The following is a 27,678-nucleotide window of genomic DNA, read 5'->3' as shown; positions in this document are numbered from 1 at the left end:
GTGGGTTTTGAAAACCACGAGATCTGGTAAGGTCTTGAAACATAGGGTTAACTAAAATAAAAATGTAACTTTTATGCAATAACCTAATGTAAAAACACAGTTACAATTACACGCGTTTTAATCCTTTAAAAGTGTTTTGTTGTATTTATTGTATTTGAATGTGTAACACTCGCGTCAATCAAAGAAAATACTTTATTACTGTAATTAAATAAACTACAGAACCGATATGGACAAAACCAGACAAGAAATAGTCAGACTCGCCCACCGAGCCCAAGGGTAGTAGTAAGTAGGCCCTGGACATTGAGTTTTCTGATGCAGAAAGAGACTCTGTCTAGATTATTAATTATCTAAGGTAAAAAGTTAAAATAAAACAAATACATCGATTAAAAAACAAAACTTTTATTACACTTTTTGGTAAATGCAATTACCCACACATCCAAAGAGTTCTACACACATCAGTCATTCAATAAAGATGTTTAGTGTTTGATCTTATAAGTAGAAGCGGAATTAATTAAGTTAAAATAAATATTTATAATAAAATAACAATTACTTTACTAAGACTACGCTGTACTCAGAAAATAGGATATTTTATTATCAACGATTATTTTCCAATTCTTATGTTGATAATTTTACTTTCTTTAGTTAATATACCATTATGTATAACAATTTGGGATCGTTGACGAATTTAATTTTAAAGCTGGTTAGTGTAAGATATTTAAAGATAAAAAAGTAAATAAATGAATATACATTAAGAAAAAGGGGGCTGTGAAACGTATTCTAATAATAAACTATTTGATAAGGTCTCTACAATTCAAGAAGTTAAATACTATTTACACGAAAATATAACTTTTTAAAACATAGACTATATATATATACCGTTTCCTTAATATTATTAAGTACTTATACGTACATCTGTGCAATATTTTAATTAAAAAAAAAAATCAAAAACTCTATGATAATAATGGCAGTTTTTAGAAGGCACTCATTTTTATAAATTTATTAATTAATAATATAAAAATGTAATAGCAGAAATATTATCATAGAAGTATATAAGTTACAATTTATAGATACTTAGAGGTAAAAATATAATATGTATAAAAATCATTTTTTTTACATGCTCAGAAAAGTGATTATTCTGGATATGTAAGCAAGGCACTTGTTTGCGTAGTTGATTATAGTTTTTGTTTCTTTTTAAAATTATTTGTACAATCGTGTACAAAATTATATTGTTCCTATTAAAATTTTATAAGACTTTATTTCGAGTTATTAATAATTTTGTATTAATAAGTACATTTTTCAATAGTTACTGCAATGTACTTATATTACTATTATTATATCAATGCCTACCAAATATTTCAATATATAGCTACAATAAATAAATAATAATTGCGGTATCATACATACATTTCACAGGTCCATAGTCATTAATCTACACAGCTACTAGTAAGAGTAACGATTAAAATTTTAGTGCTTAACACTATAATTTTAGTTATCCAATAATAATTTAGTACAAAACAACAATAGAAATCGGTACTCTAAAATTTTATGCAAATAATATAAAACAATTATCGTATGAAAATTAAATTTATTATTTACATTAGTCTAATTAGATTTAGTGTCGAATCTGTCGAAGAAGAATTAAGTATTAAATTATCCAACTTAAGCAAAAATATACCTAACTACTTTAAATACAGATCACATTATTGAACAACACCACTGCTCTTAATAGTTTGCACTTACATCCAAAAGTGATCTTCTTTTATCGTGACTAGTTACGTTAGTATAATTTATACATCGAAAATATTCCTAAAATATCTCTTCTATATAAATATTGCATCTTTAAGAAATATTTAAAGAATCTCCAGGGTACCTATTTATTACAGATCTGCCAATATTACATTATTTGAAACTTAATAGAATTATATTTTAATTAATCAAATCAATAATTGTGCGCGACTGTATTTACTATTAATACTTTTTCAAAATTTCTAATGACATGCATAGTCTAACGTAAGAAATATTTTAATTTAACTACTGCCTTTCAATTTTTACAAGGGAATCCTACAATATCCGAATTAAAAACAAGTTAGGTACATAATATATCGATCACCATACTTTATGACACAAATGTAAAATCATTAAAATTTATTACGACTTCAAATTCGCGACCTTATAACACAACTTCATAAGGCACATTTTAGTACAGTCTTCATCACTTTCACTATACACTCATATTTCACACATTAAGTTAATTTAGAGTTAAATAGGTTAGATTTGATTTCAAGAATCCATCACTCAGCTAGACACAATACGAGGTAAATCAATGTACGGTTAGTATCTTAGGTCATTAATGACTCTTTTGATCACTAATCAATCACACAAGTTCATTAGTAAGTATTTTAATAGCGACTTGAGCTCGAGTCATGGCTAGTGACATCACTGGCAGCGTCAGTCGAAGAGCTATAGCTGACGTCACGTCCGTCGCTCGAGTCAGTCGTGTCTCGAGCGCGATGCGGATCGGACGTGTCCGCAGTGTCGCTTGTGAGGCCGATATCAGTACTTGTATATCAAAGATGCTCGTCACGACCGTTGAGGGGCTGGCGCTCAGCGTGGTCTGATGGCCTGTTGCGCTTGAAGAAACCGCACTAGAAATAAAATATTTAATAAGTATTACCCAATCTAAGACGATATTGAATTATACTATTTAAATAATTATATACCAACGAACGACTTTTAAACTCAACCCAAAAGAAGTTTCAAAGCACTTTTTACATATTACAATACAGGTATGTGAACGATCTTTTTACATCACTTCACATTGACCAATATAATATAATTATTATAAATCAAAATCACTTTATTCATCTAATTACGGAAATACACTTATTGTCAATATAAGAATTTTTTTCCTATTGAATCTACTGCTACTTCGTAAAGGGTTGAGCTAATGAGAAGAAGTAGCAATATACTCATTGCCATTCTTTTAAATCATGATTTACATTTTCATCGTTTTACAAATCATTTCAATTACAATATAATATGTAAAGTGATGCAACAAACACACTCAAACGTCAAATAGTCAATGCCTTACACAAGTAAGTCAAAAAAGTTATAATTAATACAAAACAAAAGTTATTGAGTACAGTAGCTGCATCATCCACATATAACGTAAATAAATAAACGTATTCTGTGAGCATTTTATAAGCGATTATATATAACTTTTAAGAATCTGAAACCGAGCCTCCGGCAACAGGATCTTCCTGCCACTACAAACAGCGCCCGTTCACGAGCATGACGCCTGAGCCAGCCATCGCCTTTCTCAACCATACTTTAGGGAAGGGGACGACCCGTCCCATGTCGTTGCCACAAGTAGCGACATTTAAGCGAGCATGACGAAGCCTGTTACGAGAACTCAACCAAACAACAAAAAAAAGGATCTTAATCTAAATTTGTAATTAATATTATATATTATTATTATACAATATATTACCTTATACAGAGCAAAGATAAGAAGCAGTAACAGCAAGGCGCCGACCACAGCTGCGAGGATGATGACCCAGAGCGGTATGGTGCCGGTCTCCAGAGCCTCCAGCTGCGGCGTGACGACAGTGTGCGCCTCCGCAGTCTGCCACGAGCGGTCGCTGGGGCGCCCCACCATCGGCAGGCGGGACACGCGCGTAGCTGTCAGAGTTGACAGCTTCACTGCGTTCTCTTTGGATATCTGTCAGAACGGGACACGACATATTAAAGGCATGCATACAAATTTTGATATAATAGGTAAATTCAATACAAGTTTGCAAAGCTTAATTTTCAAAATGATAAAAAGAATCCTGTAAAGATCTTTTATAATTTTATTTTTTTTTTATGAAAATAAGGGACGAGACGAGCAGGACGTTAGTCAGCAGCTAATGGTAATTGATACCCCCTGCCTGTTACTATGCAGTGCTCAGGATTCTTGAAAAACACAAAAATTCTGAGCGGCAGTACAACTGCGCTCGTCACCTTGAGACAAAAAGTCTCATTTGCCCAGTAATTTCACTAGCTATAGCCCTAGCCAAGCCCTAGCCTTCAATAGCACTAGCCCTTCAGACCGAAACACAATAATGCTTACACATTACTGCTTCACGGCAGAAATAGACGCTATAATCTAGCCGGTATCCTGTGCAAAGGAGCCTCCCACAACAAATTTAAGCAGCATTTTGGAGGGAGGCTATAATAAGCTAAAGTAAATAGTTCAGTAGGTAATTGAGAGGATTTTGGATGTGGAGTATGTGTTACCTCGTTGAGTACGGTCGCGTTGATCCTGGACCGGAGTGCGAGCCACACCTCCTGTCCCTTGACCAGGCGCCCCGTGCGACACCGCACCACCTCGCACTTGTACTTCTCCTCACACCGCTCCAGCATTTCCTTCAGCTGGGGGTCCACCTGGAACATCCAGTACAATCCATGCTTAGGTACATGATAACTATACTTTTTAAATAAAATACCATATAATAGACTAATACTCGGACCACATAAAAGAGACAGGTGATGCAATGCACAGAGAGAGAAAGAGAAGGAAAACCTTTCGTAGGTGTTGTTCATTGTATATAGATTTGACTGTACACGAAAACATGGAGGACACGTTTTTCATTTATTTAACATATATGATATGATAGAGCATAGATTAAAACATAATAATAAAAACTTTACAAAGATTAAAGACTGTGTAGTTTAGCGGTTTCATTTTGAATTTTTATTAAAAAGAGCGCAAAAATAGAATGCTGTGAGAGTTTCTTGCGGCGCTTCTTCTCTCTCAGAGCGCCATGTGTTTCCGAAGCGGTAGTAGTATCTAGTATATTAGAAATGACATCAAAAACAATTCTAAAGGAATAAATTTTGAGAAAAAAAATGCCTTTTATGCCTTTATAAAAAAAGCAAACTTTTCTTGCGTCCGTTCTTCTCAGGACTGAGGGTTTTTGACGTTGAAAAAGTCATTTTAAATCTTATTTCGAATTAAAATATTTAAATTTATTTCAGAGGAAACCGTTGGAAATAACTTGTAAATAAATAAATTAATAGAAACCGTGAGGCATTCAATACTAACCTCGTCTTGTCTTCGACGTCTCGTGCTCTCGCGGCGATGGTCTGTTGAAGAGCTGAAACCGCCTCCAGAGTGCGAATAGGATCGTCTTCCTAATAAATAAGAAACAAGAATTAAATATATTTTGCAAACACCGTTGCTCCTGAGATTCCTTTGTTGTTGCAAAATAGCATAGGTGGCGGTCATCACAAAACACTTGGTGACCCATTCTCGTTTCTCTCATTTTCTATAAAAAAAGAAATTATGTTTCTTGGCAGCAGTTGAATATAACAAGAACCTTTTTAAAGAATTAAAACGTAGAAATCCATGTATGGCCGTGACACACTGACCTCTATGTGTGACCATATGTGTTAGCCATTTTGGCGCTGTTGGCCATGTAGCGAGTTGCGGTACTAAAACTAGTGATGACAATGAAAAAAAATTATGTACCTCCTTTATTACGTTGATTCCTGAAGTATAAATAACACGGAAAACGAACGAGATTAATTCAAAATGCAAAAATACTTCAGAGTACTGTAAGATTCTCCACAGCCATTTATATTATTATTACGTCAAAATTAGTTCTCTGGACGCTCGCTAGTGGCGCTTCAAATAGGCACAAAAAATTAGCTATCAAACATAATATGGAACAGCCTGTCCTGTTGTATTTATACATGTCAGTGCCATAATTGCATAGGATAAAAAAACCTTTTGATATTTGTTCCAAAATAATAAAACTTAATTAAAACCTACTTAATTTAAACATGTAACATGTAATTAAAGAAAATGCTAAACATAGTTGGAAATTTGAACTTGAACTTACCTGAACTTGAAGAATACGAGTATCCTCCACTGCTGGAGCCGTAAGCCCCTCCACTCACACCGCCTTGTATACTTCCGCTCTGGACGGTACTACCCTGCAGGCTTCCACCCTGGTTGCTAAGGTAACCACTCTGGAAACCTCTGCTGCCTGTACTATCGCTTCTACCACCAGACCCGCCAACTGCTCCCGTGACGTCAGCCATCCCAACTTTGAACTCATTATTTGAGCTCTGCGCAGCATACGCTCCGAAACCTTCGAGTCTGAAAGAGTTACTTAAATTTATTAAGAAATTCTCCATTAGACCTTTTGATCTGATTACTGCCAACGAATCCCACTATTGCACAAACTTAAATATCACACATCCTCAATACCTGGATGTCTGGTGCGGTTTTCCAGAACTTTCTTCTATGCTATGCTATGCTATGCAGTACTGTGTGTTATATATCCAGGACTTAACGTAGGTACTACCTAAAAGGCCGGAATTGCTCTTGTGATTTCTTTAATTATGCAAGAGAGTTTGGACAGAGCGGTGATCACTTACTTACTTGTTGTTCTAATCCCATAAAAATATTCCTTTCTACATATTTTGAATTAATATCACAAAACCACCAAAACCTCTCCACAGCGCGCTTTTCAAGTAACTTTCTTCCACGTGCTACAATGCTTGAAAAATGAGCTGCCTTGAGCGGTGTTTCGGGGAAGATACGACATGGGTACCTTGAAAAAAAGAAAGGACACCGGCAACGCTCCTGTGTTTCCTCTGGTGTTGAAAGAGATTGTGGGCGGCGGTGATCGTATAGCACCAGGTGATCCGTACGCTCGTTTGTCATTCTTATCCATAAAAAAAAACGTCATCTGCACTTACCTGTCTTCCTCTTCATCACCAACAACAGTAATATCTGATCCTCTGAATGCATTGGAGCCAGCGTTCATGATGTCTGGGTTCACAGTTTCTGTGGTCGCCCATGAGCCGTGGACGAAACCTTGGTTTGATCCAAAGTTTTGGTTACCTTGCTTGTTCAAATACCTACAAATTTAATAATTTGATTTACTTATCATATCAAATTTTATAACATAGAGCCACTTAAAAACCAAACAAGGCCTTGAGGACAAAGATTCAGATGATATATAAAACTATGACTATCTTGACTCACAAAATCAAAATCATCACTCTCATCAGACTATATCTACTAAGTATTTACTATTGCGTTTTCAAATTAATAATATAAATTTCAGAATAATAATAAAAATAATTCTTTATTTATACGAATCAACACATTACATAAATAAAATTTGAAAACACATTAGCCAAAAAGGGCATGCAAATCACATTAGCTCCTATAGGAGGAGCACAATAGGAGCTTTGAGGACTTATGAAGAACAAAAATTAAGAGTGAGAAAGTCATATTACTATACTTGATGATCTTGGTAAAAAGCGTTATGCTTAAGATTTTATTTTCAATAAATTTCCTTAAAAATCTCATAGTATGCTATTTTCATCCAAAATATCACGGAAATTACTTTGAACAGTAGATGTGACTTATTTCATATGCGAACTCTTAACGAACGACGGCAATAGAAAACTATGGAACGAAAGAGAAAGAGTGTAGCGAAACGAGTGACAGAGAAGAGACACCGTTAGCTGGCTCTCTTGTATTTGGGCTAGGCTTAATACTATACGTGTATAATAATGCCAGGTCCGAGATTATGACAAAAGAAGTTGAACTTACGTATTAAAAGAACTGCCAGCGTCTCCTTCGTGACCCAGGGATCCATATTCCGTGCTGCTTTCAGTTTCTGACACCACGTTATGGTTCCCATCGTAAATTATAGTTCGGTTCTTCACTCGTACTATTCTTCCATCTTGATCATATCCTCCTTCGAAAACTTGTCCGCCCTGGTTGTAGACCCCCTGGCCGTAACGCGTTTGGCTTTCTTGAGTTTGATAACCTCCTTGTCCACGACTATAGCTACCTTGGCCTTGACCTGAACCTCTTTGGCCATAGCCTCCTTGACTTTGTCCATAAATACCTTGTCTATAAACGGTTTGTCCTTGGTTATTAGTTTGTCCATAAGAACCTTGACTGACTCTGCCGCCTTGATTGGGATTTCTTGCTATGACTTCAAGATTCTTCCTAATAGCTTCCTTTTCTTCAGCAGTAAGACCTTCTTCGCTAGACCAGGTACGATTATAAGAGTAAGCGCCTCCTTGCCCAATCTGCCCCGTACCACTTCCCGATTGGCTACTAGTGTGAGTGCCTGATTGTCCATACTGTCCACTACCCGATCGACTATACTGTCTTCCGCCTGATTGGCTATACTGTCCTCCACCTGACTGACTAGTAAATTGGCCACCAGCTTCTCCACCTGCATTGTTAAACTTACTGCTCGAGAAACCTTCTTCCCAATAATCTGGAAAGAAAAATGTTTCGATACATTGTTCATTCTACAGAAATCGATGACTTATAAAAATTTCATCAACTAATACTGACTTTGTCCGTAATAGCCTCCTGCTCCACCAATTTGAGAAGCTGAATAGACTTCACTGTTCATCATGGCTGAAAAAACAATAACAAAAATAAATGTAACAAAAATTTTGCTATTTTCGAAAAGTACTCAATCAATATTGCTATTATTATTGATACATATAAATTATATATCTTTGTTGATAAAATAAAAGCCATAGTCAAATAAACATAAGAATTAGATGCAAAAGAATAGAATAAGAAACGCCTGTATTGCGCGCTCAGCGTTAAAATCAAGCTCAATTTCAATCCCCATACAATTTTTATACCCTGAGCTGTAAATAGATTCTTTAGAAGTAAATACCAAAAAGTAAAAATAAATTTATCTATTTAGCATAAATTAAGGCATTGAATTCATTTTGTAACGTTTTTCAGATGCGTGCAAGCGTTTCTCCACAGTGTGAATTTCAACAAACTTTTCGCAACTCCCTAAAAGTCTGGCAACGCTTTTACGAATCCTCTGCTATTGTAGGAGAATGTGGGCGGCGGTAAACAGTTGAAAAAAAAGATAACTTTCATCTCAATTTACTAACCTTCTTTCTCTTTAGCCAATAAGAACGCGTAAGGATTTTGCACAAACAGGTTCTCAGGATTGATGTTTCTTGCCACATCACACACCATATCGCCGACCCATTGAGGCTGCACTAGCATGTACAGTAGGTTCTCTCCTGCGAAGGAAAAACTGTTTTAGTAATGCACTGCTGACGTTCAATATAAATTAGTGTGGCCACATTCAAAGGATGGATGCCGTTTTCTACTCAGAGCTTTTAAATAAAAAACGTAGACTAGCAGGCAGTATCTGGTACAAAGATGTTCTCAAACGTAACCTAACAGCAGGCAGTAAGCCAACGGATAACTGGCAAGAAGAGACTCATAATCGACCGATTTGAAGCTTAAATTTGCCTGAGGATGCTCGTCATTCGGAGCAAGATCTACGAGTACAAATTGCACAGGCCAGCTGTACTGCTCCATGAGTGATTGAAGAAATGAAAGATAGAGTCTTAGTTGGTTTATACGTCTAGATAGACTGTTATAGCTTTAAATACGTCGAAAAAAACCGCAGTGAACAGTTAACCTCTATCTTCAGCAAACGCACGAACACTAAAACAAAGTGGGTTCCATAACAGCAGGAGACTCTATCTAGATGTATAAATTAGGTATCTCTTCATCATCATCATCAGCCGGAAGACGTCCACTGCTTGGCAAAGGTTTCCTTAAAAGATTTCCACGACGATCGGTCCTGCGCTACCAACACTGCGTCTTCTGGTACGTGCCGTTCGAGGACTTTACTGCCCCAACGGCCATCTGTCCGTCGAACTATGTGCCCTGTCCACAGCCACTCCAGTTTCGCAATCATTTGGACTATGTCGGTAGCTTTGGTTCTCCTACGGATCTCCTCATTTCTGATTCGATCTCGCAGGGAAACTCCGAGCATAGCCCTCTTCATTGCCCACTGAGCGAACTCTTTGAGCGAGCTTTCTCATAAGGCCGACAGTTAGCGACCACGCCACCATAAATTATGTAAGGATAGAATATAAGTCCAATTCTCTATATTGTAGACTTTTTGGTGTAAATTACCGTCAAGCGTCTGGTAGGGCCACATGACATAGATCTCAGCCTCTTCAACGGTGAAGGGTCCATCGTTCTTGATGTTGTACTTGTGGATGACCTGAGGCCCCAGCTTGGTGTCGTCCTTGAGGCTCTGGCTCTCGTAGAGCGACGCGTTGTAGTGGAGCTCTGGGGGATCTGACGTTCTGTGGAGGGTACAATAGTAAACTTTAAATTTATTTTTACACTGAAAGCTTTGCAAATCAATAAATAGGAATATTCCGACCGCAACAAATTCTTATTTATCAGCACACTGTTGTTTAATATTTTCCATATTGAAATACTTATAGATCTGTTTCGTTTTTATGTTTTTACCGTTTTACCGTTTTTTGGTGTACCCATTATTTTAATTTTAACATCATATTACTAAATTGTAACAATAACAGCTTTATCTACAAATAAACTTGGTATAAATTTATAACTGAGAATAGACCATGAATATAATATGATATAATTCTGAAGTTTTACAAATAACCATAGATCGTTTAAGAACGAAGTTTGATTCGATAGGGATGTACTTCACCGTTGACAGAATTGATGAATGAAGAATAGGTAATTTTATTCTAGGAGGTTCGAGAACATTCTTTATAGGTGTATATAAATAGAAAATGTTGTACATGCATTCTTAGTTTGGAAGCCAAAGAATGACTTAGATAAACTTTTGAATTACTGACTACATACCCACTTTGGGATTCGGAACCTTTATTATTATTATTATCAAAGTCACAATTCTAAGAATAATTAAAAATATACTTAATCAAAATTAGCGGCTAACATACACAGATAAGCTTTCAAAAGTTTCAAGTGTTTGTTATTGTGGTTTAATATGTGTGTTATATCCCGCTCAAAGTCACGCGTGGCGAGTGTAGGTACCTACATTTGGCTTGGCACCGACTTCAATTCCGCATCAAACTAAAGAAGAATCACGAAAATACGGATCATAAATCTCAGCGCAATCATAAACATACATAAAAAAACCAAACGAATTGAGAACCTCCTCCTTTGGTTCAAAACATAGATAATAAAATAGAGAATAGATAATCCTTTTACTAATAGTAGAAATACTTTCGATTTGGTAGAACAATATTGGTATCTTCAAGCGAGCTTGTCCTTCAAATATCCTTGAAGCGCGGCTCTGATTCAGTTAACGTTCCAGGGAAATGATACGAGAACACAAATCTAGAGCAAAACGTGAAAAGGATTGAAACTTAATGTTAACGATTTTGCAAATACGAGAATAGCAAGTGTTATGAAGGAGTGACTTACCCAATGATGGCCAGTTGAGCTCTGATGACGACGCCGATGGCGAGATGGCGCACGTTGTCGTAGGTGGTGCCTTGCTCCGGGTTGGTGGAGTTCACCTCCATGTCAAAGTTGAGGTCAGTGACGCGAGCGTCCACCTCCAGTATCACGCGGAAGTTTACCTGCGAATATGAAATAGTAATAATAGATCGATCTGTATCTGTACCTATCTGCAGTGTTTGTCTTTTTTTATGAAAATAAGGGGCAAGACGAGCAGGACGTTCAGCTGATGGTAATTGATACGACCTACCCATTACAATGCAGTGCCGCTCAGGATTCTTGAAAAACTCAAAAATTCTAATTCTCTAAAAGACATAAGATGTTAAGTCTCATTTGCCCAGTAATTTCACTAACTGCGGCGCCCTTCAGACCGAAACACAGTAATGTTTACATAGGTATTACATTCAAGGCAGAAATAGGCACCGTTGTGGTACCCATAATCTAGCCGGCTTCCTGTGCAAAGGAGCCTCCCACTGCTCTGTCTGGGATAGAACTGCCACGAATACACGTGTAAAGTACATAATTGAATTATGAGTAAATATTTTATATGTTTTTTAACTGAAGTATGGAGAAATCCTAACTCAGAAGAGATACAGATCAATCTGCCTTTGGAAGTACTTGCTCTTCTTCTGTGAAAATAATTTTGCCATAGTTATTTTTTTGGTCAAGTGCGACTTGTGCCACGTAAGGATCATTTCATTGTACCGCAAGCAAAAATTTGAGCAGCAGAAGTGAGTTAAATATAATAAAATGATTTCTCATAATAAACTACAGCCGAGTCACAGTATATCTTTATATATATAATTCTTCTGTAGGTGTGTTGACAGTGAACTCCTCCTAAACGACTCGGCCGATTTGAATAATTTTTTTTTGGGTGTTCAAGTGGATTCGATGATGGTTTAGATTCACAATTGAACTCCCTCCAAAAAGGCTAGACCGATTTTGATGATTTTTTCGTGTGTTCCATTTGAGAATGGTTTAGATTCTCAATTCAGTCCATATTTAATACGCCTGCCCATGTTAGTGAAGTCCTCCTAACGGCTGGACTGATTTTTTAAACTTAAGACGTGTTTACAGGACAACGTCTGTCGGATTCGCTCGTATGTATATAAAATACAAGCACCGAAGACAAAGACATTGTAACACAACATTACAGTAAAAAATCACTAATGTAAAATACATAATAAGGAATAAATAAATATCTATTCCAATACTCACACTTTGCCCACTCGCCATAGGGTTGCCAAGGTCACATTTTAGGGAGCTGTTGCCACTGTTTCCTTGATTCTTGATCGAGCAGTATATTGGTGAAGTTTCGGCACTAGAAACATATTTAAAATTACCAAACTTCTAATTTTATTAATACTATTTACAGCTACAGTAAACGTCCTTCAGATTACTTTTTTTTAATTGTGCTTTTTTATAGTAATAACCAACGCTCACACTCCCATGCAACACGAAAGGTATTACCAGAAAATTGCCCGCCTTTTAGTCAAATGTACGCGGTTATCTGAAGGTAAACTTGTCGAATTGAATTAAAACCACTGCGAAAGAAGTATTTTTTATATATAAGAGGGGGCAACGGGCGAAAGACTCACGTGAAGAGAAGTGGTAAAGAAACTGCCTATGGACATCCGCGAAACCACAAGCGATGAGTGGAGAATGCTCTTAACTTGAATGTTCCCGAGGCGTATCAGTTCGGGAAAACAGCCGTTAATTGATTCCACAAAGTGATTTAGCGAAGAAAGAAGCTCCTTGCAAAACGCGTGGTTTTAGTATGCCAGACATCAATATGATACGGGTGGAATATCGCATTTTTAAGTAAAATCTTTTTTAGCGTCGTTGAGCACGTTTCTTGAGAGGGGTGGGGTATAAAATGTTAATCTCGCATCAGGACACGTGTAATGATCGAAAATTCTTAAGACAGTCGTTGAAATTATATATAAAAGTTGATTTTTCTGAGAGATAAACTTTTTAATGTAAAATAATTGTAATAGATCTGAAGTGTTAATTTTTTATGCAACGTAAATTGTCATTTTTATATACGATAGCGTTATATAAATATTGTATTTAACCACATAAATGCTAGTACTTATATACTGATAAATAAAGCAATTCGTGCGAAATTATTCACTAACAATTCCAAAATATTCAAAAAAGCATAACGTTAATGTTATTCACTTCTGACGGCACTGCCGAAGTGTACCCGTTATTTTTCTTTAAAAAGGCATTAAAATTCAGTGCCACTCAGGATTCTTCAGTAAGGCCAAAATTTTATGTGGCATCACAATTATGTCAATTGAAGAAGATAATTATCACTAGCTCAGTAATATTACTAGATACGGCACCTACAGTTTTGAACGACTACTCAAAACTCGGGTTTAATTTAGATTTGACGGTATAAAGCATGGTATTTAGTCTCAAGTCTAAATCATGAGTAAGTTCAGGTTGAGGGTCACCTACCTGTCCTTGTCGAGTCTCTCCATCTTGGCGTAGGTGACGCCGGCTGGTACCAGCAGGTAGTACGCCGCCTCGAATGCATCTTCAGCACTGTTCTCCACCTTCACGTCAATGTGCACGTTCTCGCCGGATCCAAGCACGTAGTTCACAATGGGCCTGAAATTATTATGGAATAAAGTGATGAATAAGAAGATAATCCACACAACCTGTGACTTAGATGGAATATTTGTAACACCTATCCTCACACCAACACACGTTGATAAACTTTTAAAGAGTAACTATTAAATAGTCATATTTGTGTTAGAAGTAACAAATAAGTTACCTAACTCTCATATAAATTTATATCTTACGAACGATTTATATATTTAATGGCATTCCAGAAAACGGCGAACTGGGATTATGATATTATCCCATTTTCTGCTTTTGGCATTAAATAATCCATCGAACTTCATGATGATAAAAATGTTCAATACATCTATCTCATATACATTTGGAAATAAATATTGCTAGTCATCACTCAAGTTAAATCTGAATCGGAAAAGTATAAGTTGGCGTCAGACACTTACGTGGTGACGTACATCCGGAGGTCTGGCACACACACGTTGTCGGGGCCGCAGTTCTTCTGGATGTTGAGCGAGTCGGTGTGCACGATGCTGCGCGTCTGGTCCAGCACCGGGGGCACCACGTCACCAGACGGCTGCTGGGCCAGCGAGTACGTCAGCTTCACCTCGATGGGGGTCAACTTGTCACGAATCTCTTCCTACGATCAAATAACACACTTTTATATAAAATAAGACTTATGCCATTGGGCTAGAAATCATACTCCTTAGGAAACTCATAAAATGTAAGTTTGAAGTGGATGGAGTGAATCTTTAATCACCCCCCAATGATGAGTAAACGATTTATATTGTTAAGGTAACAAGTATTTGACAGATATCAAAGTATTAAGTAGATGAATCTATAGTATTATAGTAGGTAGGTACACTGATATTATGTAGGTATCATCATATCAGCCGGAAGACTTGAAAATGGACAAAGACTTCCCCCAAAGATCTCCACGACGAACGGTCTTGTGCGGCCCTTATCTTGTGGGGCGCCTACTAATACTGCGCTTTCCGGTACGTGGTTGCCATTCGAGGACTTTACTGCTCCAACGGTCGTCGAGCTATGTGCCCTGCCCACTGCTACTTTAGTTTCGCAATCATCTGGTTTATGTCCATATCTGAATTTGGTTCTCTTTTTTTATGACATTAAACTAAAGACTTTCAGCTGATGGTAATCGATACGCTCTGTCCATTACCAATGCAGTGCCTCTCAGGATTCTTGAAAAACCCAAAAATTCTGAGCGGCGCTGCAACTGCGCTCGTCACCTTGAGACATACGATATTAACTCTCATTTGCCCATTAATTTCACTAGTTACGGTGGCCTTCAGACCGAAACACAATAATGGTTACACATTACTGTTTCACGGCAGAAATATGTCGTTGTGGCACAAATAATGTAGCCGGCATCATGTGCAAAAATGGGAGGCTTCCACTGGTGACATACAGATCTCATTTCTGATTCGATCTCGCTGGGTGGCTACAGTGCAGGTATTGCCTCTTTCAACTGTCTACAGCTTGAGACATTCATCCATCGGGTGGTGTGTAGGTCGTATGTGAGAGCGTATCCATGAGCGCATTTGGCTGAAGGGCAGTGGCAGAAGTGGCAATGGACCAGTCACTAGATTTGCCGATGCCCGCCTTGCAAGCTCATCCGCTGCATCATTTCCCAACGAACCGCTATGTCTCTTTATCCATTGCAGAGTTACCCGGTTATAAGAGGCAACTTGTCTAATCTCTATAAACCCTGTTTTACGGACCTAATGCAAAAGAGGAATACATTATTAAGTTTTTCGTAGAAGACTTACATCAAGATACACCATGATCTCCTTGCATTCCTGTTGTCCCTGTGTGAGAAGAATGTGTGTCTGGTACACGGTCTGTCTGCTCTCCATCAGGAACAGACGCTTGCTCGTCTTCTGACGGGAGTCCAGCTCCAGAGTTATTACAAAATCTGGAATTGGGTTTTATTTTTCTTTATAAATGAATGACGAATGATTGTAATGGCTTTCACTTATATCTTAGTTCTTTAAACGAGCAATTCTTGTATATTTATAATCTGAATCTCGGAAACGGCTCCAACGATTTTAATGAAATTTAGTATACAGGTAGTTTCGGGGGCGAGAAATAATTTGGCTAGTTTCAAATTTTTAAAAATGTAGCTTTATCCATCTTTTCATGAGAAACAGCTACAATAACATTAGAATACAAAGGTGAATTTCAAAGACTATAATATCCTCAGATGGGACATTGGGTGATCCGGAAAGCAGAAGACCCCGGTTCAAATCCAGATGTCGTATTAGTATTTTTGTTCAAGTTTTGTACATTCTTAAAAATCCGAGCAAGGCTCGGTCGTCCAGACATTTTCCACTTATGTCAGATTTCACTCAAAATAGTAATCAATTTCTTATTTTTAAAGTGATATCCCTCACTTATTAAAGTAAACAAAATTTATGAACGAAGCGGGACTCGATCCCGCCACCTCTCGAGTCACAACCTGAGATTTACGCACGTTGGTAAGAGTGCTCGGACGGAACTCGAGGGACACGGGTCTCGTACCGGATCGTTCTTAAACTCTGGTTACAAATATAATTGAAAATAGTAATATTTTAAGATTAGTGGATAGTTTTTTTTAAAGGCCTATTGTATGATTTTTTTTTACTGAAGATCATGAACATCAGTAATAACCAGGATCAAATATATTTTTAAGCAAATTAGTAAATATATCTTTTTTGTTTGTTATTTTATTTAAAAAACACGATAGTTAAGATAGATATAAGATTGTTTGTTAAGTAAAAGATTATGAATGAAGGCTATTATTACTATTATAATTTATAGTTATTAGAATACATCTTGCGTAATCATATGTAGCCTATATGTTATCCACTGGTGTTCTGAATATCCATGCAAAATTTTAATTAAATCTATTCATTAGTTCTTGCGTTTTGCCGGGACATACAGGAAAATAAACTATTGTGTAGAAATTTAATTATAGGTAGATATGTACAGACCATTTTCTTCCGAATCGACCAATAAAAAATTCGCCCCTAACCTACTTTAACATGGTGAACACTACAACTTTGTGCAGATATAACAAACATTAACATTTCTAATCTACTAAACATTTTACTAACACCAAATAAAACAGACATAATATATTTTAATTAATATTATATTTACATAAAACTGCAGCAAAATAGAAACGCATAAATATGAATGCACAATCATCGGTAAACTATTAAAAATAATGAAGGGTTTTTATAATAATATGCGGACCCCACTTTCTCCTGTCTTGACCGACACACGTCTAATATTTAAAAAATCGATCCAACTGTTAGGAGTTCACTAACATACAGAAGGGCACGAAAATTATAAATGGACTGAACTGAGAATTTAAACCATTATCAAATTTCTTGAACACATAAAAAATCATAAAAATCGGTCCAGCCGTTTAGGAGGTAGTTCAGCTGTGAATCTAAACCATCCTCGAATCCACTCGAAGGCACACAAAAAAATTCATTCAAATCGGTCAAACGGTTTAGGAGGAGTTCACTGTCAACACACGCACAGAAGAATTATATATATATATATATATAAAGATATTAATATGACTAAAACAAAGAGCATAAAATTCATCGCTAAACTTATTAGCACCTATCAGTTTGTTTCGGTCGAAGAAAATTTTCAGCTTCGTTTAATATCCACCAGGGGGCAGATAGAGTATAGTAACCACAGATAATAACCCATAGATCGGTAATTTTAGGAAAGCACTAATTTATATCGATCGTGACTGTACACTTAACATCAATCGGTTTGTCTTAATATTGTCCATCTACAGTTTTCTACACAACTCACCGAAGTAGCAAATATATCCCTCCGCTTGGAAAAGAGAATAATACATAAACATTATTCATATTATTTTCTTAGTAGGCATTTGTCCAATAAATATGACAAAATACATACATATCACAAAAATTTAAAGTTACTACTTAAATATTTTTAGATACTTTGTAATTAATTATATAATGCAATTATTTATAAACAAATAAGTACAGATTGAGGAATATTAAATAAATAATTATAAAAGAGCACAGACAATTGTACATATTATTACATTATAGAATATTATACATATACGTGTAAATTACATTAGCTGGCATTTAGTATTTTGATGGACTAGTCATTACGACCTGCATTTAATTAATTAATCAGATAACGCGTCTTTTTATTTTATAACTTAAAATAAAACTCAAATTTTTGCTGTAATATTTTGTCGTGAATATAATACAATTAAGTTAGGTACTTACTGATTTGCTGGTCGACGTTGACGCCGGTGTAAGTGAGACAAAACATGAGTTGCGCACACGCCACTTGCGTCCCATTCGACAGGCGGCACCGTTTATCTGTGAGCGAGATTAGCTTGCTCTCTCCCATGAATTTTACTTCAGCCATCACTTTTACTACTGGTCGCGATCTAAAATAATATAAAAAAATGCATTATTCACCTAAATTAATTTTCCATAATACATACCGAAACAAGCTGTCATTACACAAATAAAACTGAAAACAAAATTTTATGAACGATGCGGGACTCTAACCTAACCGAGCTAACTGAGCTAACCGTTCGAGTGACGTATCGTCATAAAATCTTGTATGCTTTGTTCAACTCTCAAGTTGTGACTACATCTACAGGATCCACTATACAGTTGATAACCTGCTCAACCCCAATATTTGCATATTAGGAAATTGACTTGAGAAGTCGCTCTTGTAAATCTAAACAATTGTTGTGCTCTTCCACCTGAGCTAACCGTTCGGGTCCCGCATCGTTCATAAAATTTTGTTTTCAGTTTTATTTGTGTCCGTAATCCCAGACTACTTTAAAAACAGGTACTTTAAAAACATACAAATTGTTGAGCTGTCTTTAATCACGTAGCCGCGCGCTAGCGTAGGCACTGACACCTACTTGTCCCCCACGCCGCACGTAGCCAATTAGAACTCTTAGGTGAGTAGCGCCCACGTAAGAGTGATCAAAGGAGTTGTTCCACGTTGTCTTTATACGTTGACTAGCTATAGCATCAATTTACGCCAAAAAAAAGTTATGATTAAAATTTGTTTGATATTTATTCTGTTCAAATTCAATCAATGAATTGTTAAGAGTGACAATTGATATACACATTAACGCCATATTTAAATCATTGCAAATGTTTCCTCGATTATAGTGGAATTTTGGATCATTTATATTCAATACCAAGCTGATCTCTCTAGTGCCCGGCGTACAAGATCATATTATAATGTAACAACTCCTTTTGTATTTTAAATATGTAATTGTTTGTTTGAAAACTTTCAATAATTATTAATTTTAATTTGTAAATTTATTTTTTTATGGTTACGGTTAAGTAGTTAGTTCTAGCAGTGTGTTCAATTAATGTTTCGATGCACCACGCTGTATACCTTAACGTAAAAACAGCTCAATAAGATAATATGCTTATAATGTAGGCGAGTATCGATATAAAGAAGGATTTCTCTTTCTTGACACAAGACAGGACGAAGTACGCTGAGCTGAGGACCACTCTCTAGTAGTGGCTCGGCACATAAAGAAGAAAAAATATCGCCTATAAATACAAACTTAAGCTTCTTAACAACATGAGAAAATCGGAAAGGTGTATTGAATTTAAAAAAAAAAGAGAAAAATATAAGAAATTAGTAAGTTTAAAAAGTTGGAGTTATGTAAATTAAAATTATTAAAAAAAAAAACAGTATTTAAGTTAACCACTAAACCAATTACAAAATTTTAAATGTAATTTTTTTGTAAAGTACTTGTGATAATATGTAAAATTAGATCTTTTTTTGTTTGAGTTTAAAAGAGAGCTCTTTTGAAGAAGACATAATAACTGATGTCTTCATGTTCTGATATTTTGCCAATAGATGTCCATGAACTTACTTGAGAAAGACGACACTGTCAGACTTGTAAGCACCAACAGCAAGATCAGTGTAGTTGTTGTTATCAAGATCGACTCCACCAGATAAGGAGAAGCCGAAGGTGGAGAGTGTAGGGCTGATCTCCTCCGCAGTGATAGCTTGGGAGTACTTCTCTCCGAGACCGAGCTCGCTGCCGTGGTAGATGTAAACCACACCTCGACCGTTTTCTCCACCGTACGGGGCGCCCACTGCAATGTCTGGAGAAAAACGAAACTTAAGTAAGACGTTAAGTTAAGAAGTTAAGAAGAAGTGGGAGGCACCTTTGTACAGGATGATTATCAGCTAGATTATGGGTACCACAACGACGCCTATTTCTGCCGTGAAGCAGTAATGTGTAAACATCATTGTGTTTCGATCTGAAGGGCGCCGTATCTAGTGAAATTACTGGGTCAATTATACTTAGCATCTTATATCTCAAGGCGACGAGCGCAATTGTATTGCCGCTCAGAATTTTTGGTTTTTTCAAAAATCCTGGAGTGCATTGTAATGGGCATCGTGCTTATTTTCATAAAAAAAACACTTAGGCGGACTTCAAACACAGATTTCAATTTATTTGTTTATGCTTTTATCTGATTTTAAAAATCATGAAAAATTGGGAGGAATCTTCAAATTTGAAAGAATTAGTATTTCTAATATATAAGTTATAGTAGTAATGTATTATGTAATGATTTTGATATTTTCAATGGAAAAACATTCGTTTTTTTAATTTTCCATTATAGTTTGTACAAGGCAGATTATCATCACCGTCATAACGAAATAGTTATTATAAAAGTGGAAGGTTCTAGTGTCGTAGGTTATATAGTTACTTCATTTACATGTTGGGACACCGTGGCATCTATATTTAGTGCACACACAGTTTAGTTAAATAAGAAAATAAATTATGATGTAGAAAAACTAGAATCTTCAAATAAACTATAGAAGAGTTAGAATTTTGACCTCACCACCACCAGTAGCAAAACTCGAATCTTGTAAATTACATACTTTAGTACTACTTATCCAGTTATGTCGAAGCCATATTGGTGTAGTAATAGTTGTACAAACCTCCAAAGCCATCGTAGTTGATGTCACCCAGGGAAGTGACTGACAAGCCGAACCTGCCCCGTGAGACTTCACCGGTTCTTGCATGATACTTCGTAAATGCCTGCGAAAACATGAAACAAGTGAAATAGTTACATACATACTGTTGTATAAAGTATTATCCTTGATTACCGCGAGTGTTACATATTTAAATAAAACACTTTTCAATGGATTAAGACGCGTGTAATTGTTCTGTGTTTTTACATTAGTTTTTCCCGTAAAAATTACATTTTCATTATTATTTTAGCTAACCGAACAGACAATGAATTTTCCGAGGTAACGAATGGCGCTAAACTACATAATGACAACTATGACAAATACTCTCGACTCCTGTCAACCGCAGTGCCCCAAAAAGGTGCTCTGAAAAGGTCACGAAACGTCGCGTCAGTTAAAATGTAATACAAATGTAAGTTTTACGCAAAAGCGAATTTAAAATCACAGTTACAATTACACGCTTTTTAATCCTTTAAAAAGTGTTCTATTTAAATATTAAAATATTTAGATAGATTTCGACTTTCATCTATTGTATATAAAGACTCTGTCTATTTAGTCTGTCTTTTCCTTACTTATGTTGACTAATGATTAAATAATCATTTTTTAATAGAGGGAGTGCTACGATTAGCTCATAATTTCTGCAATATGCCAAGTTATTTTGTAGCATTATAGATACTTCCTAATTTTCTCTAAAATATGTAATTATGGATAATATACAGAACTCCACTATTCAGGAAATTTTTCAATAAAATGTTTGCCAGATTTTTAATGAAAGGATTTATTATTATTTTCAACATTAGAATGACTTCGAACTGCTTCCAAATGGAAAGATACTACTTATCAAATAAACAAAAGAGAAAATATGCCTTTGAGTAATAATTTCAACTCTGTTTTGTTACTCCCTTCCACTTACTCTGTTTTTCCCCTGATAGACGACATATATTCTTCCATGCTCGAATCCGTCACTCTTAGGCTTTGTGAACATCGGAGCACCAACAATGATATCATCAGCTCCATCACCGTCGATATCACCGCTAGCCAAGCTGTAGCCAAAGTATGCTCCTATCTGTGATCCGCTGATGTTTTTAATGTTTTGTAACTCCCACGTGTATAGCACCACCTGGAAGCAACAGGCATATACATTTATGAGGCTAAAATTATATTTTTTTTATGAAAATAAGGGACCAAGCAGGACTTTCACCTGATGGTGATTGATAGGCCCTGCCAATTACAATGCAGTGCCACTCAGGATTTTTGAAAAACCCAAAAATTTTATTTGGCCAGTAATTTCACTAGCTGCGGCGCCCGTCAGACTGAAACACAGTAGTTCTTATACATTACTGCTTCACGGCAAAAATAGGCGCCGTTGTGGTACCCATATTCTAGCTGGCAAACTAAAACTGGTAAAATAAAATATAAACACTTTTGTAAGTTATAATTTGCAAGTGTTTGTTCAACTCTTACCAAGCCTCTTAATTCTGAGCCCCGAGGTACACCCACAGCGACTCCCTGTATACCCTGGCCAGCAAAGTCACCAACAGTCACAGAGTATCCCATGTAAGAGTCGTCGTATTTTGGACTCGCTTCTGGCGTCGAGATGAGGACCGGTCGACCATTGAGTGTTTGCGATTTCAATTGCCCTAGAATATAAGTAAAGATTATACTAGGTCGAACCAATAAATATTATTCACATCATAATACTCGTATGACTAAGCAATAATTTTACTTTTAATCTCTGTTAGGCAAAGCAAGTATTTTTAATTTAAACAGTCATTTTATGAATAACCGAGCTATAAATCGTTTAAGACTACATATAGTATTTTTTTTATAATCTTGTGTAAGTTAGTCGACAAAAAATACACAATAGCAGTGCGAATAACTTCATGTTAAATTGAAGTATTCGGAAAGTATGAATTTTAAGCATTCTGTGAAATAATCGAGACATAATGACAGAAATTAATAATCAATGAATTCTGGTAAGAAGCTCATGAAATAGCAACAAAAGTATAGCTTTCTGTTGAAACTATACAGGATGATATACAGCATGATAACAACTTTGCTGTAGATGAGAGTACTCTAAATACGAGTGATTTCATTGCAAATATAAGAATTCCGATTAGAATCAATCACACCTCAAAAATTAAATCACCAATTTTAATAAAGACGGGTTAAGACCAAATAGCGACCAATTAAAAAGCCTATGGGGAAGGTACATTACTGACTGATCAATTAGTACCAAAGCAATGGGTGTTTGAAGCGTTAATAAAACCACTTTAACCCATTTTTAACGGCAAATGGATACAGAACGCTACTACCAGTACCCTGATAAATTATTTATTGGGAATTGTTACCGTTTCATAGAATTCGTTGCAGCTGTCTGTCGATATTTTAAAATATTTCTATTAGAATTTTCATTAATATCCCTATCCCTATTAATATGAACATAACTAGGTATTCAAATTATGATTTAAGGGACTCATACACGTCTGACGTTGGTACATCGTTGTGTACGAAATATGAAAATACATATGTAGATACATCAATATCAATAGCGGTGGATTTACACTAGGGGCAGTTGGGGCAAGTGCCCAGGGCGGTAAATTTTTGAAAGTGAAAAAATTTTTTAGTCTTATCGAGATTGCTCAATATAATTAATTAATTCTGTTAATTAATAATTTTTGGTTTTATTGTTAATGAAATTCAATTTATCCATTATTTGTAAATTATAATTTTGGCACGTTTAGTCAAAATTAATAATAAAAAAGATTTAATCAATTGGAGATTTAAAATAATAATCGTTTTTTTCTATTTTGTGGAATTAAAGAAATTTACTTTAAGTAAAATTCCAGTATCGGGCGGATTTTTTTCCGGTGTCCAGGGGCGGCATTTAGTTTTAATCCGGCCCTGAATATCAACAATATATGCTCAGTTTTTATTTATTATTATATTTAGTAAAAGGAGCAGCAGATGGTACGTACACAAGATGATAAAGGGCATTATCTATATAAATAAAAGATCATTTGAGCGCGCATCACGGAAAAACTACTGGATAGAACTAAATATTCCAAGTTATATTTCTTATACACTTAGCCCTTATTAAAAAAAAATTAGATATATTCGTTTAACATACACCGACACACTTAAAATCTGAATACAAAAGTATTTAAAAGTAGGTAAAAGTATTTAGTGTAACCTTATTTTACGGCAGAAATAGATGTGGTGGCAATTTGATATGTGTATCATGTCAATGAGATGAGGTATCACGGGAAATTATACTATAAATGATACCACATCTTGTGCATCGAGCGATTACACTAAGCTATTTAATGAATAAATTAAAATTCAATGCAATTTGATAAAAAAAAGAAGCCCGGTAATTTTCTTCTCAAGTTTGAGGCGTATCTTCTCGAATGGCTGATAGATCTTGACGTTCACTAAGTTAATTTAAAATCCTATGTTGCTTAAAGTCGTTGGTAAAGAGTTTTGAAACTTAACAAAAATTTAATACGACATCTAGAATCTGTTAATGTCTCACTAAACTACAAATTAGTTTGAAGTTTATTACTATATAAAGATCTTTGAAATCCATTTTTGATTTCAATATATTATTTTAAGTATCTATTTTGTACAAAAAGACTACAGGCAAGTTAGCACTTAAGAAATATATGAATTACAATTATGAACATTTCAACGTGCACTAAAATGGTTCGTCAAAATCACAGAACAGGAAGTAGACGAAATCTAATCTAGGTAGGTATTGTAGGGTCTGTACAGATGACGAGAGAAGTAATGAAATAAATGCTAATGACAGCTGCCTTTTCCTTCTTTCCATGAGCATGTGGAGTCAACTGCTTTATGAAAAATGACATTTTGAGTATATTACTATAGTTAAAAATTTTATATCCTGAAAAATATTTCATTATTCAATGAAATTCTTTTAAAATTGACATTAAACAAGAATCGAAAAAATCGCTTGAAATTGAAGTCCTCATAAAGTACCTAAAGAAAGTCTTTATAAGCAATTATTGAAATAATTGCATTGTTAAATCACTATAATAGAAAAAAAAACTTTTTTAGTTTTTTGGCCAATACAGAACAAATACAGAACAAATACATAACATTAGTATCAATAAAGAACCACACTAAAACCTCACGGGTTTATCTGGGTTCATTATTCAATTTATTTTTTTCAAAACTAAAAATACTAAAACAAAATTAATTAAATTTTAAGGCTACTGTTACACTTATGATATGGTGATGGTACCAAATGAACCTAACTGTATACTACTTATTCTTTTTTTTATATGAAAATAAATGACGAGACGAGCAGGACGTTCAGCTGATGGTCATTGATACGTCTTGCGCATTATAATGCAGTGCTGCTCAGAATTCTTGAAAAACCCAAAAATTCTGAGTAGCACTACAACTGTGCTCGTCACCTTAAGACATAAGATATTAAGTCTCATTTGCCCAGTAATTTCACTAGCTACGGCGCCCTTCAGACCGAAACACAGTAATGCTTACACATTACTGCTTCACAGTAGAAATAGGCGCCGTTGTGGTGCCCATAATCTAGCCGGCATCCTGTGCAAAGGAGTCTCCCACTGGTATTTCGTTACTAGGTTTAGAAAAATAAATTAAATTCAAGAGATTTTGTAGAAACTTGTTTAAACATGAGCTCGTGGTAAAAATTAAAAAAAAAATACTCAAAATGTCATAAAATATGAAATGATCCGGGCTATTATATTGGATTATGCGTTGGTAAGCCGTTGCTATGTTATTCTGTTATTGTCAGGGCTAGTACACGATGTTTACCTTCCTTCGGCATATAGTAGTTGAACCTTGCGTTACTGTCTATCGATAATGTTCGTCCTGTGGATTTTATTAATATTCAGAATCACAATTAAGACTACACAAACAGAAATGAAACATAAGCTCTTGATTTACGACTAAAGCTCTTTTCATACAACGCTATACTATTGTGATATATAATAGTATAGCAAATAAGGACCTAATGCTATACCTACTATATAGCACGGCATTCACATTACGCGATATAACCGCAAGCATACTGGATAGTCTTGAAAGCTTATCGATCGATGATGACAAAGCGAAATTTGACACTATCTTGTCATTAATGTTACGAGAGAAGAAAAGTGCCAGAGCATGGATATCAAATGATATATAGTTCAGAGGAGAACTTGGTGATTTGAAACTTTTTGAAGATGGAAGAAGGAGGAAGAGAGCGGCTCACGATGTAGCACAGCATGAACTCAGCACACTATCGTACTGTGAAATGTAAACGTGTCCATAATCTTATATCTTTAAATGAGCAATTCTTGTATATATATATAATTGGAATCTCGGAATCGGCTCCAACGATTTTCATAAAATTTTGTATATAGGGGGTTTCGGGGGCGATAAATCGATCTAGCTAGGAATATTTTTTTTTGAAAATGTCATTTTATTCGTGTTTTATCGATAATCAACTTAAACATAAACTTGGAAGAAAAATAACAAAAAGGAGGCGTTTGAGTAGTCTCAACTGAAAAATATGACTCTTCCTGACATCTATTGGCGAATAATAATACTATTTTTTGTGAGCACCACCAATTGCTTTAACGACACAACAGCAGATGGCGTTGTTAAGTAAATAGTAAATATTAAAATATTACTTATTTAAAGACCCCGGTTCGAATCCAGAAGTCCTATTAGTTTTTATTTGTTCAAGTTTTGTACATTCTTAACAATCCGAGCAAGGCTCGGTCGTCCGGATATTAATGTATGGTGCGCGATATTGTTGTGCTATAAATAATATATGCTATTATATTATAGCGTAGTGTGAATAGAGCTTAAGGGAACAAGGCGAAAATACACCGATAACAATAACCAAACAAATTATTATTATTTTATCAATAATTTACAGTCTCTATGTCACAATCGGATCGCTAATGCTTATGTTTCATTGCACAATTTTATATAAATAAATATTATTTGAAAGATTTCCTTTACATCCCTAGACTCTTTGAACTAACCTTGCCAATAGAAGCTCCCAGGAGCTCCCATGAAGAGCCGTTGTCCATCCTGTAATAAGAGAAACATATCTAGCTAAGTAACAATATAATAACTGTAAAATAGACTGGTGTTAAATGGGAACCGCGATTAAAGTCAATGGCTATTTAAAAATTTAACTATTTATGCCACAGAATCTTATTCACAGTACGTAGGTACTAAGCAAATTGGCAAAAACCTCTTGATTTTTAACCGACTTCAAAAAAGGAGAATGTTCTCAATTCGACGGTATTTTTTATGTTTGTTACCACAGAACTTTCGACTGGGTAAACCGACTTTGATTATTTGGAAGCTGGTACTTCCCGTGTGGTTCCATTTAAATTTCATCAAGTTCTGACAGCGGCATCCATGAGAAAACCATTATATGAAGCCCAAAATTTGCACTAAGGATGTGCGCGACAAATGGATGAATAACTCAATATCACGCCAACCGATTTCGATGATTCTTTTTTTATTGGAGTGGTTATACATCAAAGGTGGTTGATGAGAGTTCGGTTAGGTTCTGATTATGGAATCCATGACAAATAAGGCAACTTTTCAAATGTTAGAAGAAAATTAACGATATTCGGCCGAATCTTTTAAATGCTATCCGGATATCAGAGTCAACTACCGTAACGTCGTTATAGTCAAGCAATTGTCGTAGTTGAATATGGTGACCAATAGAAACTCCTTAA

The 27,678-nt window shown here is 35.5% G+C and overlaps 1 protein-coding gene across 4 annotated transcripts in view; it reads right to left on the bottom strand.

Moving 5' to 3' along the window:
* Positions 1-379: 379 nt before the first annotated feature.
* The window catches only part of LOC126974906 (integrin alpha-8), a 164,321-nt gene continuing 137,022 nt past the window's right edge, over positions 380-27,678 (bottom strand). For 2 of the 4 annotated variants that reach the window (XM_050822632.1, XM_050822633.1), the window contains 22 exons: positions 26,968-27,016; positions 25,748-25,804; positions 22,397-22,572; positions 21,846-22,052; positions 20,903-21,002; positions 19,824-20,058; positions 18,190-18,356; positions 15,691-15,836; positions 14,347-14,540; positions 13,784-13,936; positions 12,539-12,641; positions 11,285-11,442; positions 9,989-10,164; positions 8,944-9,078; positions 8,378-8,443; positions 7,616-8,297; positions 6,751-6,912; positions 5,886-6,145; positions 5,087-5,175; positions 4,279-4,425; positions 3,491-3,721; positions 380-2,645 (listed from right to left, as the gene is read on the bottom strand). In XM_050822632.1, the coding sequence (XP_050678589.1) occupies positions 2,568-2,645; positions 3,491-3,721; positions 4,279-4,425; positions 5,087-5,175; positions 5,886-6,145; positions 6,751-6,912; positions 7,616-8,297; positions 8,378-8,443; positions 8,944-9,078; positions 9,989-10,164; positions 11,285-11,442; positions 12,539-12,641; positions 13,784-13,936; positions 14,347-14,540; positions 15,691-15,836; positions 18,190-18,356; positions 19,824-20,058; positions 20,903-21,002; positions 21,846-22,052; positions 22,397-22,572; positions 25,748-25,804; positions 26,968-27,016 (3,771 nt within the window). In that variant the 3' untranslated portion in view covers positions 380-2,567. The remainder of the gene's footprint in view (positions 2,646-3,490; positions 3,722-4,278; positions 4,426-5,086; positions 5,176-5,885; positions 6,146-6,750; positions 6,913-7,615; positions 8,298-8,377; positions 8,444-8,943; positions 9,079-9,988; positions 10,165-11,284; positions 11,443-12,538; positions 12,642-13,783; positions 13,937-14,346; positions 14,541-15,690; positions 15,837-18,189; positions 18,357-19,823; positions 20,059-20,902; positions 21,003-21,845; positions 22,053-22,396; positions 22,573-25,747; positions 25,805-26,967; positions 27,017-27,678) is intronic. The other 2 variants (XM_050822634.1, XM_050822635.1) reach the window with 1 other exon arrangement.

This window comes from Leptidea sinapis, chromosome 34 (genome assembly GCF_905404315.1).
Source record: "Leptidea sinapis chromosome 34, ilLepSina1.1, whole genome shotgun sequence".
Classification (NCBI taxonomy): Eukaryota; Metazoa; Arthropoda; class Insecta; order Lepidoptera; family Pieridae; genus Leptidea; species Leptidea sinapis.
The sequence above is the reverse complement of the archived record's forward strand: the minus strand, read 5'-3'. Positions and strand labels throughout refer to the sequence as shown.